The sequence below is a fragment of the Aethalodelphis obliquidens genome, unplaced genomic scaffold, assembly GCF_003676395.1.
Source record: "Aethalodelphis obliquidens isolate GAN/ISIS:26980383/991018 unplaced genomic scaffold, ASM367639v1 scaffold39, whole genome shotgun sequence".
Classification (NCBI taxonomy): domain Eukaryota; kingdom Metazoa; phylum Chordata; class Mammalia; order Artiodactyla; family Delphinidae; genus Aethalodelphis; species Aethalodelphis obliquidens.
Window position 1 is genome coordinate 5,242,521 of NW_020837983.1, and position 13,497 is coordinate 5,256,017.

Sequence of the window (13,497 nt, forward strand, 5' to 3'; positions counted from 1 at the left end):
GCTCTGCCTGCTTATCATCTGATAAGCTGGACGCTGAAATCTGCTGCTGTGTACGTGGGCTCTTGTGGTTTTCAAAGACCAACAGTTTTGTTCTCTCTGCTTTGACCCAGGCCTTTTCTGGGCAACTGGTATCTTCCATCCATGTTTCTAACTCCTGGTCCAGTGCTGTTTGACAGGCAAGACATATTTACATGCAACCAAAGGCATAAAAAGAGTTCCTGGAACTGTTTTTGCACAGCACTGAAAACTGATAGCTTCTCCCCAAATATCCTAACTTGATAAAGGAAGGAGACTCTTGTTGCCTGCTAAGAACGCCTTTTTCCTCTCGTTCTATAATGGGCATTTTGTCAGTTCCTAAATTACTTCTTAGTACTGTTGAGGGAGATAGATCCTGGTATATTTGGAGAATGCCAGATATAATAAAAGTGAAGGCAAACAGTATAACAAGTTAAAACTATGTTCCATTGTTGTGGAATATCTAAACGCACCTCTCCCCCGCACTGACCATAAGTATTACTGTTTTCAAAATAATATCATGCAAATACATTTGTCTAACCAGTTTGGGTGGTTAAAAACACTAAGTTCCAAGTACAAGCTTCTTTCCTGTAGATGTCTAGCGGCTTACTAAACCAACGCGTCAACCCAGAGGGTTTTGCCTCGCTCTGAAAGCACCAGGAGGACGCAGGAGCCCTGGGTTCCAGTTCTGGCTTCGACTAGTTTTGTGACTTACACTCGCTGCACCTCAGTTTCCTCTCTGTAAAATGGGGCGGGTATGCGGGCTGGATCTGGATATTCTCTTGACTACCTGAGTCCACCCACAAAGGCCCCAGAAAGCCCGCTCGGGCGCCCACCTTTACTGTGAGGACGGGCGAGGAAAGGGGAGGCAGCTGGACGCCCGCACTCGCCTCCCGTGGGGGGCGGGGAGCCGGGGGAGCGGTCCCGGAGCACCAGCAGTGGGCGGTGCCACTTCGCGTAGAGCCACCTTCCGGCCTGCGCAGGACCACGCGCGCTCGCCAAACGCTCCGGCCGCCCTCCGCTCCCGGCACTCTGGTTCCAGGGCCGCCCAGGGGGACGCGGTTGGCCGCGACACCGGAGGGGGGCGGGTCAGGAAGTGGGGGCGCGGCGGCCGGGAGCGGGCCTGGGGAGGCCGAGGGGTTCCGCAACACGGAGGGCGGGAGACTCTGAGCCGCGCGGGAGCCGGAGGGGCGCCCCGGCCTCCGCGGGGACGATGGCGGAGGAAGAAGGTGACCTCCCTGGGGTCCAGCGCGCCTACTGTCGCCCGAGGTCTCGGGAAAGGGGGCGGGGGCTCGAGGGCCCCGGAGGCCGGGGCTGCGGGCGGCCGCGGCGGTCCGGCGGGAAAGAGCGGGGCGGCGGGGGGAGGTGTGTGGAGAAATTCAGAAGGAGCGGAGTAAATAGCCCGAAGTTGTGTCGGCTCTAGTGGGAAGCGAAAGTGGAGCTTGAAGTTGGGAATCGTGTAGGAAGAGAGAAACCCGTGTGGGGAGTGATGGAGAGGGAGGGCTGTGAGCAGATGACTGATGGGGGTGGGGGACATACTTTGGTTTAGAAGATGTAGGTTTAGGTACTGAATGCATTTTCGAGAGGGATAGTTGTTTAACCAAATGCCCCTCAGTCTGAGTGCGCTCTTTAGAGGTCTGTGGATTCTGACAAATACAAAGTCATCACCGGTGAGAGGAGCCGCAGGCCAAGGGGACAAACAGAGGCAAGGGTTTGGGGTAGACGTGATAAGGTGGATTGGGAGGGCATGAGCAAGCAGAAACTGAAGAAGGTCAAGTTCAGTTACAGGTTAGGGCGAGATGGCAAAGGGAGAAGGGATGTAAGTGGTTTTCGGGGCATCTGGAAGCCAGGAGTACTTCTGGGTGAAAGTGGGTGGGCTGGAGAAAGCTTTTCATGCCCCTTCAGGGCCAATGCCAAGAAAATTATTCATAGAAATCGATAGGTATGAGATAAAAATGCGGAGTTGGGAGGAACTTAGCTAGTGAGAGATGTTATAGGAAACATTCGTGTCATGATATCTTCATGATAGGCATGCTACTTTCAGGCATAGGTATAATGGTGTCTCTTGACTGAGCAGTTAGATTTTTCATCCTTTTGGAAAACATGACTTTTTACCTTATTGAGGGGACTTGTGAATGTGATCTGTTTAGATTGAAGCCTTACTGAACCAAGAGTGGAAGAAGGGAGTTTCAAGAATTCAGTGGAAAGCAATTTAAAAAAATTAATTGTAAGAATTGTTTGCTGTTCTGTGTCTTGCTGTTCTGTCCCTGTGCTCCCTCTTGCTTCATATTTGCCTCATCTTCCTTAAGTTTTCTGTGTTAAAACTGATCTAAATTTAAGACACTCTACCTAAAAACAGCTTCAAAACCAAAACTCTTTGTAGTTGGTAAGGAAGAAGGTAATTCTGTTTGTTGCCTTGGTTTTATCTTTGGTTGCAGTATATGTAATACATTTTTTGATATTTTTTCCTTTTCTGATTAACTGCAAATCTCTAGGGGTAGGTTGATGAGCTAGCTTATATGTTTCCATGAGCACTTAAGTTAAAGCATAAAAAAATTAATACTGCAGTACTAAAAGTCTTTAATATTATATATCATGCAAATGAGAAATTGTTTTAAGAGGTTATAGTTACACCTAACCAAGTAGGTATGATGTAGAACCAGTTATGGTTTCACAAACTATACACGTTTGTGAAATTTAATTCTGTGATATAAAATGAAAAATGATTTTTGTTTGTAGAATTACAGATAATCCAAAGCAATGAAATACATCTTGGAACAATTAATGGATTGAAGTTTTGTTAAAGTTTATTCAACAGAGTTTTTAATTCCATAAATATTTGACTGTCTAATGTGTTAGGTACTGGGATATAATAGTCAACAATGAGTGAGTAATTCTCATTTATTGTAATCTAGTAATGATATTTATAGTAAACATGTCTATGTCCTACGCATTTTTCTGAGTACTTTCCATTTATTAGGCACTCTATACTTTTTTTCAAAATGCATGTTATTGGGCTTCCCTGGTGGCGCAGTGGTTGAGAGTCTGCCTGCCGATGCAGAGGACACGGGTTCGTGCCTCGGTCCGGGAAGATCCCACATGCCGCGAAGCGGCTGGGCCCGTGAGCCATGGCCGCTGAGCCTGCGCGTCTGGAGCCTGTGCTCCGCAACGGGAGAGGCCACAACAGTGAGAGGCCTGCGTACCGCAATAAATAAGTAAATAAATAAAATGCATGTTATCTGTATTCACTGTGTTAAAATTAGACTAAATAGTCTATTTTACTTGTATCCAGATGTTCTCTATATCGCTTTTTGCTTATCATTCACATTCACTTGGATCCTCTTCATTGTCCCACTTTTCTCTAAGTAAATACTCTTTGGGAAATCTCATCTTCTCTTCATGCTGTAGAGGGTCATGGTATTTATATTTATGTTTCCTGGAAGATATGTTAGAGCAAAGAAAGAAGTGATAGCCTTGAGCAGAGTAATGTTCATAATTCACTTGGAAGTTGCTATGTATAGTCTAGATGGACATTTGCAAGCCTATTTGTAGCCCTGTTAACTATCTTATGTGAAGATCACTGAGCCAGAGACTGAAATAGCAGGTTATTTTTGTGGCTATGTTATCATTTTTATTTATTTGACTTTTTCTTTTATTCTTTATTTTTGATATGGTTAGATTCTTTTGTTTTTTCTTCCTTTATTTTGGCTGTTGGGTCTTAATTGCGGCACGTGGGGTCTTCGTTGAGGCATGTGGGATCTTTCTTTGTAGTGTGCGGGCTTCTGTCTAGTTGTGGCGTGTGGGTTTTCTCTCTAGTTGTCGCACAGGCTCCAGGGTGCGTGGGCTCAGTAGTTGTGGCGCGCAGGCTTAGTTGCCCGTGGCATGTGGGATCCTAGTTTCCCGATCAGGGATGGAACCTGCTTCCCCTGCGTTGGAAGGAGGATTCTTTACCACTGTGCCACCAGGGAAGTCACTCTTTTTTTTTTTTTTTTTTAATTGAAATATAGTTGATTTACTACTTTGACTTTTTCTTTACAATGCTAAAAGTATAAGATAGTGAAAAGGAAACCTGAATTCTATCCCAGAGCTTTCCTATCAGGATTAATAATCTAGTTTGTACATAGCTTTGGCCTTTGTTACTTACCCACTTAAAGATTCTGGGCTTTGTTTATCAATTATGAAGTTAAAAGATCAATATAAAGGAAATGAGGTAAAGTTTGCATCCAGTCAGTTTTGATTTAAGGTCACAGGCAAAAAATTTAGGGACAAGATTGAAGGGATTGGTTAAAAAGTTGACTGTATTTCCCAAGTAGTACTTTTTTCTCCCACAGTTTAATGCCACTGAAATTGCCATGTCTTAAAACCAATGCACATATTTAACATGGTAGTGCCAATTTTCCCCTTGAAAAACATCAAATAGTATCTTAAAATATAGGCTTCTTAGAATCAGGAAAATATAGTATTGGAATTCCCTGGCAGTCCAGTGGTTAGGACTCTACGCTTTCACTCTGCGGGTTCAGTCCCTGGTCAGGGAACTAAGATCGCACAAGCTGTGCAGCACGGCCAAAAAAATAATAATAAAGAAAATACAGTATTATAGATCCTTTACAGATTATTTATTTGTATGATAAACATTGCTAATATAGATTCCTGAGAGATGACTGATTAAGATTTATATACTTCATAAATAATGGGGTTCTGTGCAAAATTTTTGTTAAATTCCCTGGTGGTCCAATGGTTAAGACTCTGTGCTTCCACTGCAGGGGGCACAGGTTCCATGCCTGGTCAGGGGACTAAGATCCTGCATGCTGCGCAGTGCGGCCAAAACCAAAAACCAAACCAAACAAAAAAACCATTTATGTGCACAGAGAACACTTTATTAAAATCCTTGTAAAGTGATTGATTTTATAGAGAATTTTTTTAAAAAGAAAAATAATAGCTTTTTGTAAAGAACACTTTATGTGAATATCCCCTTCCTTCCCAAATTATCTTTATCTTAAATGTGTGCTTTTAGACTGTAATAAAAAAAGCCCTATCTAACCCATTGGTCACATAATTTGTTAACTTCCTCAGTAGATTTGTTAACTTGATTTCTGAAATTACCCAATTAAAATTTTTTAATCCAGTACTGTTAATGTGTTTAATCATGCACGTGTATCTACTAAGTATATGTCTGGTGGTTATATTTTTTCCATGTATTCTTTTTTAATAAAATTTAAAATAATAACTTGCATTTGAAGACTTCATTTGGCTTTACATAAATTTTCATTCTTGTTGAATGCTTCTAACTTTTGCTTTAACCCATAGCGGGGGAAAATTAAACGGAAATCATGAAGAAGGAATATAATAATATTTATTAGTTGTCCCAGATTTGTATGCAAAAATACTCAATATCCATGGTATGGCTTTTCTAATAATGTCATTTTGTAATGTATTCACTGACTTTACTACTTAACATGATTATAAAATAAATGATAAATAGTATAGAAATGGTTAAAAATTAACTAGTCAGACAGAATCCACTAAATATACAGTAGTTTTTCCCTCAGTGTGTCAGTGTTTAAAGATATTTTAGCAAACGTGAATTTGCTTTGAAGCTACTTTAAAATCCATTTTACTCATTTTCCACAGTAAAGTTAGAGAATCAGCCATCTGATCATCAGCAACAGTAGCTGATTCATTTCTCCTTTTTTAACTCCTCTTTTTAGGCTCATTTTTCCTAGCCTTAAGCCATTACTAAGAAAAAAGAAAAAACTCTTCTCTGCTTCTATTAGAAGGAGATAAGTTCTTGTACCACCTGAAACCTTGACAGCCCATCATAGTATCCTATATCTACATGACATAGTCTACCTCATAATTAACTCTAGGGAGGAAAAGTAGTTAAGTTGAATATCGTAAATTCCTGTTTAATTTAGAATTTAGTTTACTGATTTCGAGGTACTTTCTGCATTACATTTTTTTAATTGGGTATAGAAAGAGTAGATACTCTAATTTTGGGAAAATTTCTGAGAGTTTCCCAAATATAGGGATTTTTATAGGTTCAGCCTGTTTTCCAATACCTAAATCTCTAAGACTGTTGAATGATACTGTGAAATTCTCCAGAACCTTCAGGATTATTTAAAAAAATGAAGTATAGGACTTCCCTGGTGGTGCAGTTGTTAAGAATCCGCCTGCCAATACAGGGGACATGGGTCGAGCCCTGGTCCGGGAAGATCCCACATGCTGCGGAGCAGTAAGCCTGTGAGCCACAACTGCTGAGGCTGCGCTCTAGAGCCCATGAGCCACAACTACTGAGCCCGTGTGCTACAACTACTGAAGCCCTCGTACCTAGAGCCTGTGCTCTGCAACAAAAGAAGCCATCGCAATGAGAGTAGCCCCTGCTCACCGCAACTAGAGAAAACCCACGTGCAGCAATGCAGACCCAATGCAGACAAAAATAAATAAGTAAATAAAATTTATTTTAAAAAAATGAAGTATAGTTTTATGATCAATGTATTTTATTTTTATTTAAAAAAATCGTTAACTCATGAATGATGCATGTTATACTCTCAGGTAACTAGAATAATAAGCTAATTTATTAAATAACACTTTGTTCTCCAGTCATTCTGGAAAAGAGTTTACTTATTTTGGGATATTTTGAAAATAGCATCATCTCAGGAGAAGAGCTCAGTTTATCAGTAGGACTATGAAAGCACGAGTTGGAGGCAGAACTAATACTGTCTTTTTGTATGTAGGAAAGGAAAGTTTTGCGGGAAGTGCTAAAATACTTACGAAGAAAGTTATCTTTGGTACAAATAGTTCTTCATGGGACTTTTACCTAAGTATAATAAAAGTAAATCAGTTTGAGATATAGACAGAATAATTTGATACATACATTGCAATAACTTTTCAAATATTTTAAGGACCAACTATAGAACTGCACCAAAGAAAAAAGCCAAAGTCTTCAGAAAATAAAGAATCTGCCAAAGAAGAGAAAATCAACAATACAGCAATTCCTGAAAGAGTTCCAAAACGTAAGTTAGAGAGATTTGGAGTTTTTATGCTATTACAAAAATAGTTACGTTAGGTAATATATTTTACATTAATATTTCAAAGTATAAACATATTTTATCTTAAGTATGTGGTGATATTGGTCAACTTGCATTAGGTTTTGCTGCAGAACAATTCCTAAGTCTCACTGGCTTACAAAAAACATTTATTTATGATCAACATTACATGTTGTGGCTGTAGGTTGGCTGATGTAGCTTCATGTCATGAAGGCATAATCCCTATTTGGGATATGTTTTTCTTGTGGCAGAGAAAAAGAGCAGGAGAACAGGCAGAGTCATGCAGTACCTCTTAAAATTTCTGCTGAACTGGCACACTGTCACTTGTACTCACATTCTGTTGGCCCAACCAAGTCATATAATCAATCTAGACAGTGGGATGGAGAAGTTTAGTTGACTACAGGGAAGCATGGCAAGTCACATGGTAATAGGCAGGGATGAAAAATCTTTTTATAGGAAAGGACAAAATAGTTGGGAATAAGAATAAGTCTACCACATTCTGGCCTTTTGGTCATAAATATTTACTTGTCTCCCTCAGACAAAATATACTTGGTACCTCCCCGACCCCAAGGAAGACACCCAGTGTTATCCAGTCAGGGCATCAGTCTTGAAGCCCAAGGTCTTGTTATCTTCATCAGGGTCAGCTATGACTCATTCAATCCAGAGACCTATGAATTAAAAAGACAAGTTATCTGCTCTGTGTCAGGGGTCCCCAAGAACACCACCATGTTCAGAGATTAGGAGGAGTCACAGGTCTCAGAATTTATTCATACTCACAGCTGTAATTTATTACAGTGAACAATACAAAAGAAAATCAGCAAAGAGAAAGGACCTATGGGCTAAAGACTGCAAGAAACTAGGCAGAAGCTTCCAAGTCACATAGGACATACATAATTCCTTCAGCATCAAATTGTGACATTTGTGGGTTTTTCTACCTGGGAAGCTTATTAGCAGCTCTGCTCAGGGTTTTTACTGGTGGCTGGTCATGTAGCCTCTGCTTAATGCATAGGAAAATTCTAGATTCCCAGAAGGAAAGCAGTAGGTATGAACCACACTGTTTGCACAAATAAGTTAGGCACAGTAAACCACTCATTAGAAAATGGTGGGAACCCTTTTGAAATCCAGGTTCCCAGATGCCTGCCAAGAGCCTGCCTTGTAAGCAGGCTTTTCTTAGCAAAGCACATGCCCCCTCTACTCATTATACACTTTTGGATGAGGATATGATATCAAAATAAATGCTTCCATTCAGAAAGAGGAAGAGTGAGAGACACATTAACCACTGGTCCATAGCAATTTTGAAATCCTACTAGGTAAATATGAGGTCTTCCTCCTCTGGGGAATGTTTCTTGATTAGGCCCTAGTTGTTTTCCTTGGAAGTAGTTTCCCAGTTCATTGTTCTTTGTCATCCTTGGCTTCATCCTCTGGAGGTCCTTCCGTTTCTGTTATCCTTCTGAACCATATCTGAAAGTGGCTTTGGAGAATATGCCATCCTTAGGAGCTGAACAGCTTTCGTAAATAGATTCTTTCCCATAGGGAGTTCAGGGGCCATTTATATAAATTTGCTCACATAAGATAAAGGCAGTGAGTCACCTACAGATCTAGTTCAAAGGTTAGCAGCAAGAAAACTTTTTGGGAGCTGGAAAATAATAATCCATCTGCGTGACAAAACATTTTATAAAACTGTTTCCTGTGAATAGTTGCAATTTTAATACTAATTTTTAAATTATTTTAGGTAACAAGATCACAAACAGAATATTACTAGAGTACCTTGATTATCAGCAGCTTTTTTTCTTTTTGACATTTTTATTTTAGACTGCAAAAAACAAAAACGAGCAAACAAACAGACAACAAAAAACTTGAAATAGGCTTGTCAAATGATGTAAATTCATCCTTTCCAGGGAAGCAGAAGATAGACCAGTGCAGGTTATCCTCAAGGCCACATATATCCTGCTTCACTGCTGCTTGCACTCTGCTGGGTTTTGATCCTTCTTTGGGTCATAGTCTGGATTATTTTCCTCATCTCCTTCTTCTTCCCCTTCCTCATCTGCTTCTTCACCCTCTTCATCATAATCATCATCATCTTCAATAGCTTCTCCAGTAAAGTATAACACTGATCTTGGGATTATATGCTCACGTAAAAAGTGACCAATTTCAAAGTCCACAGCAAGGATAGCTTCAGCCATCATCCAGATCTCCACTCTCAGGAACTTCAGGAGGGGCAAAAACATTAAAGAAAGAGTCATTAGAAACTTTTTTGGTCACAGTATGAATTGTCCCACATCCCTTATGTTTCTGTTTCTTCTTAATGGTTTTCAAAGTGACATTCTTCCCTTTTTTCCAATCTATCTGGCACACTGTACAACCCATAATTTCTGGTCCATCAAAAGAAAAAGGATCAGAATCATCTGGTTCTGACCTCATCCTATATGTCTTTGTCAGCCCTTCATTTGTCAAATATTCATTGGGTTCAAAGTGAAATTCTAAGACAAAACTCATAGGCTGACCAGCATCTGAGAACTTCACTTCAATATCTTTCAAGTGCTTCAGAATAGGTTCATCCCGTTCCTGAACCATATCACTGACCAAGTCAACATTCTTAAACATGGTCAGCCAAAATTCAGGAATTCTCTTGGGGTCTTCTTTTTCTTCATCCTTTTTCTAATCTACAATCTTGGCCTTTTATTTTAGCTCCTCCGAAATTTTATCTTCCTCATCTGGTTTCCATTCACATTCTTCTTCTATAGGTTCATAAATGGCATAATGATCTCAAATCACTTATCAAATAGAGGCTGATAGGGAACAGCATACCTTCTTTCAAGATCATGAACTTCCTCATAGAACTTGGCTTCTATCTGTGCACATTTAACTTGAAGGTTTTTGAGAGCATTCACACATCTTTTAACTACCCTAGACAAGTTGTCGATGTCTGCCATGTTGTATGAATGCCAAATATCAGTGGCTAGCAGGGGGAGCCAGGCGGCCAGAGGTGTGCAGGCAGTGACTCAGGGCGGCGGTGGGAGGAGCAGAAGCTATCAGCTACTTTTGATTACAGGAAAGAGACACATGAGAACAGAATTGGCCCATTTGCAGTCAGGAAAGAAGAGGAAAATAGGAATCCAAAATTTCTGGGGCTTGTAGTGTTGAAATTAGTATTGTTTGTCTTTTCAACTAGGAAAAAATATTCAATAAAATTGAGAAATACTTTAAGTAACAAAGGCTGATTAAGATGAATCCTTAGGGCAACGCCCAAATCAAGGGCATGACTGTCACATAGTTTGTTAAAATGTATGAATGGATTAAAGTAGCTCCTACTAACTCCATTCAGTTGAATAAAGCACTCAGGGAAAAAGAACAAAGGGTGTGGCTTTATGTGACAAATAAACAAAGCTTCATAAGCTCAAAATACTTGTAGTTAAATCTTTGAGAGAGGCTTATCTAGAAGAATTGTGGGTATAGTTATTGGAGTATGGAGTTGACTGGAATCAAGTAGGTAAAAAGCCAACAAAATTGTCTTTTCTTTGCAAAAATGAATGATTTAATTTAAAAAAATTAAGATATAACTAACATGTCATAAAATGCACAGAATCAGGGCTTCCCTGGTGGCGCAGTGGTTAATAATCAGCCTGCCAATTCAGGGGACAGGGGTTCAAGCCCTGGTCCGGGAAGATACCACATGCCGCGGAGCAGCCAAGCCCGTGCGCCACAGCTACTGAGCCTGTGCTCTAGAGCCCATGAGTCACAACTACTGAGCCCGTGTGCCACAACTACTGAACCCTGCACGCCTAGAGCCTGTGCTTCACAACAAGAGAAGCCACCGCAATGAGAAGCCCGTGCACCACAACAAAGAGTAGCCCCTGCTTGCCACCACTAGAGAAAGCTTGTGTGCAGCAACGAAGACCCAACTTAGCCATAAATAAATAAATAAATAAATAGAAAAGAAAGCCCTGCTTAAAAAAAAATGCACAGAATCATAGGTATTTAATGAAATGAGTTTGGGTACTTGACTACAACTAAGATACATAACATTCCCTTATCCCAGAAAGTTCTTTTGTGTCCCTTTCCAGGAGATTTTCCCTGTACCCCCCAAAACAACCACTCTTCTGATATTTTTCAATATTGATTAACTTTGCATGTTCTAGAATTTCATATAAATGGAGTCATACAACATATATGTCCTTGTGCCTGGATTCTTTCACTTAGCTCAATATATTATCCTTTAAAAATATAATCATTTTGAGATTCATTCTTCTTGCTGTAAGTGTTCTTGCTTTTCCTATTGGACATTTGAGTAATTTCCAGTATTCTGCTATTATGAATAAGGCTGCTGTGAATACTTGTACGAATCTTTTTGTGGACGTCTATTTTTATTTCTCTTAGGTAAAAACCTAGGAGAATTGCTGGCTAAGCTTTGAGAAAGACATACTGTCAAAAGAACTGCCAGCCTAGATTAAGGACACAACTATTCATGTCTTAAAATGATGTATGAGTCCCTAACTTTCTACATGCAGAAAGCAGGCTGAGTAAGCTGCTCTAAGGGTATCTTTCTTGAGAAGGAGTGAGTGTGTTTTGCCTTTGGGAGGGAAGTAGACATTTGTGACTATTGGGGCAAATCCTGGTGGATCCTTCTATTGTTTCCAAATGTTTTCTCCCTGCCCTGAAAGTGGATTGTACATTCCTTCCCATTACCATGTGATTTGGATTGCCTCTCTGAAGTGGAGTATACTTCCCTACCCCGTTGTCAGGTTTATCCATGTGACTTTCCTGGGCCAATGGAATGTGAGTGGAAGTAGCAGTGTACTAGTTCTGACCAGAAATTATAAGAGGCATTGTATGTTTTTGTCTGTTCTGCTGCTCTTTTCCTTTGTAATGAGAACAGCATGTCCCAAATAGGGACTGATCCCATTCTGGAATTCTGAAGATACAAGAAGAGCCACAGCTAATCTGAAGTCTGGAATTGAGTGGAGAGTGACTGCTGACCCCAAAACCACAGTAACATGAATGAGAATTAAATATATGTTCTGTAAGCCACTGGTAATATGGGGGTCACTTTTTTACTACAGCAAAGCTGACTAATAAGAGTGATCATTTAAAACGTTTTGGAAAATACAGTATAAGGAAGGTATTTAAACAATTTAGAGATAGGTCCTATAAAATAGTATTTTCCCCTGATTACAAAAATATATTTTTAGGGTAGAAAATGTGAAAATAGAGATAAGTATAGTAAAAATATATGCATAATTCCAGTAGATAATAACTATTCTTAAAATTTTGGCAAGTACTGCCTATATTTTTTTCAATGTATTTATACTTTTTCCTTTCTTGTTTTTACTTTTTGTGAAATTGAATCCTACAATTTTTTTTTTCTTTTGGCCGTGTGGCTTGCCGATCTCAGTTCCCCGACCGGGGATTGAATGCTGGTTGAGCCACGGCAGTGAAAGCCTGGAATCCTAACCACTAGGCCACCAGGCCCATGATAATTTTTTTATATAAATTTACTTATTATTTATTTATTTTTGGCTGCATTGGATCTTCGTTGCTACACGCGGGCTTTCTCTAGTTGCGGCGAATGGGGGCTATACTTCGTTGTGGTGCATGACCTTCTCATTGTGGTGGCTTCTCTTGTTGAGGAGCACGGGCTCTAGGTGCGCGGGCTTTAGTAGTTGCGGCTCGCGGGCTCAGTAGTCGTGGCATGCAGGCTTAGTTGCTCCGCAGCATGTGGGATCTTCCCAGACCAGGGATCGAACCCATGTCCCCTGCATTGGCAGACGGGTTCTTAAGCCACCAGGGAAGTCCCCCGTGATAATTTTTTTTTTTTTTGCGGTATGTGGGCCTCTCACTGCTGTGGCCTCTCGCGTTGCGGAGCACAGGCTCCGGACACGCAGGCTCCGGACGCGCAGGCTCAGCCGCTTCGCGGCATGTGGGATCTTCCCGGACCGGGGCACGAACCCGTGTCCCCTGCATTGGCAGGCGGACTCTCAACCACTGCGCCACCAGGGAAGCCCCCGTGATAATGTTTTAATAAATAATTTCCAGGGCCCAGAGCTCTTTATTTTCTCTAAAATATATACACTTATACCAAACACTGATAGCTTGATTCCAGCTTTGACTCTTTACAAAATCTTTCATAAACAAAATAGCACTAAGGTAAAGCATTTATATATAAGATTTGGTTGAATATATTTTTTGTAATAGCCCTTGATAATTAGGATTAATTTGTCATTGTCGAAGACTTAATTTTAAAAAAAACAGAAAAAGATACATATTTAGAAACTTTGTAGCACTTTTACCAAATTGCCATGGTAGGTAAGTTTTTTTATTAGTCTGTTTATAGTTTACATTGTGTCAACATTGCTTTAATTAACTGTCATTTTTTTTTTTTTTTTTTTTTGGTATGCGGGCCCCTCACTGTTGTGGCCTCTCCCGTTGCGGAGCACAG

General features: G+C 40.4%; 1 protein-coding gene and 1 pseudogene across 4 annotated transcripts in view; one reads left to right on the forward strand and one right to left on the reverse strand.

Moving 5' to 3' along the window:
* The first annotated feature begins 1,114 nt into the window (after positions 1–1,114).
* The window catches only part of DPY19L4 (dpy-19 like 4), a 59,320-nt gene continuing 46,937 nt past the window's right edge, over positions 1,115–13,497 (forward strand). For 2 of the 4 annotated variants that reach the window (XM_027131424.1, XM_027131425.1), the window contains exons 1-2: positions 1,115–1,244; positions 6,918–7,028. In XM_027131424.1, coding sequence (XP_026987225.1) covers positions 1,229–1,244; positions 6,918–7,028 — 127 coding nt within the window. In that variant the 5' untranslated portion in view covers positions 1,115–1,228. Of the gene's footprint in view, positions 1,245–2,165; positions 2,243–6,415; positions 6,460–6,917; positions 7,029–13,497 lie in introns of those variants that run through there. The other 2 variants (XM_027131427.1, XM_027131426.1) reach the window with 2 other exon arrangements.
* LOC113633328 (nucleosome assembly protein 1-like 1 pseudogene) lies at positions 8,853–10,205 on the reverse strand (annotated as a pseudogene).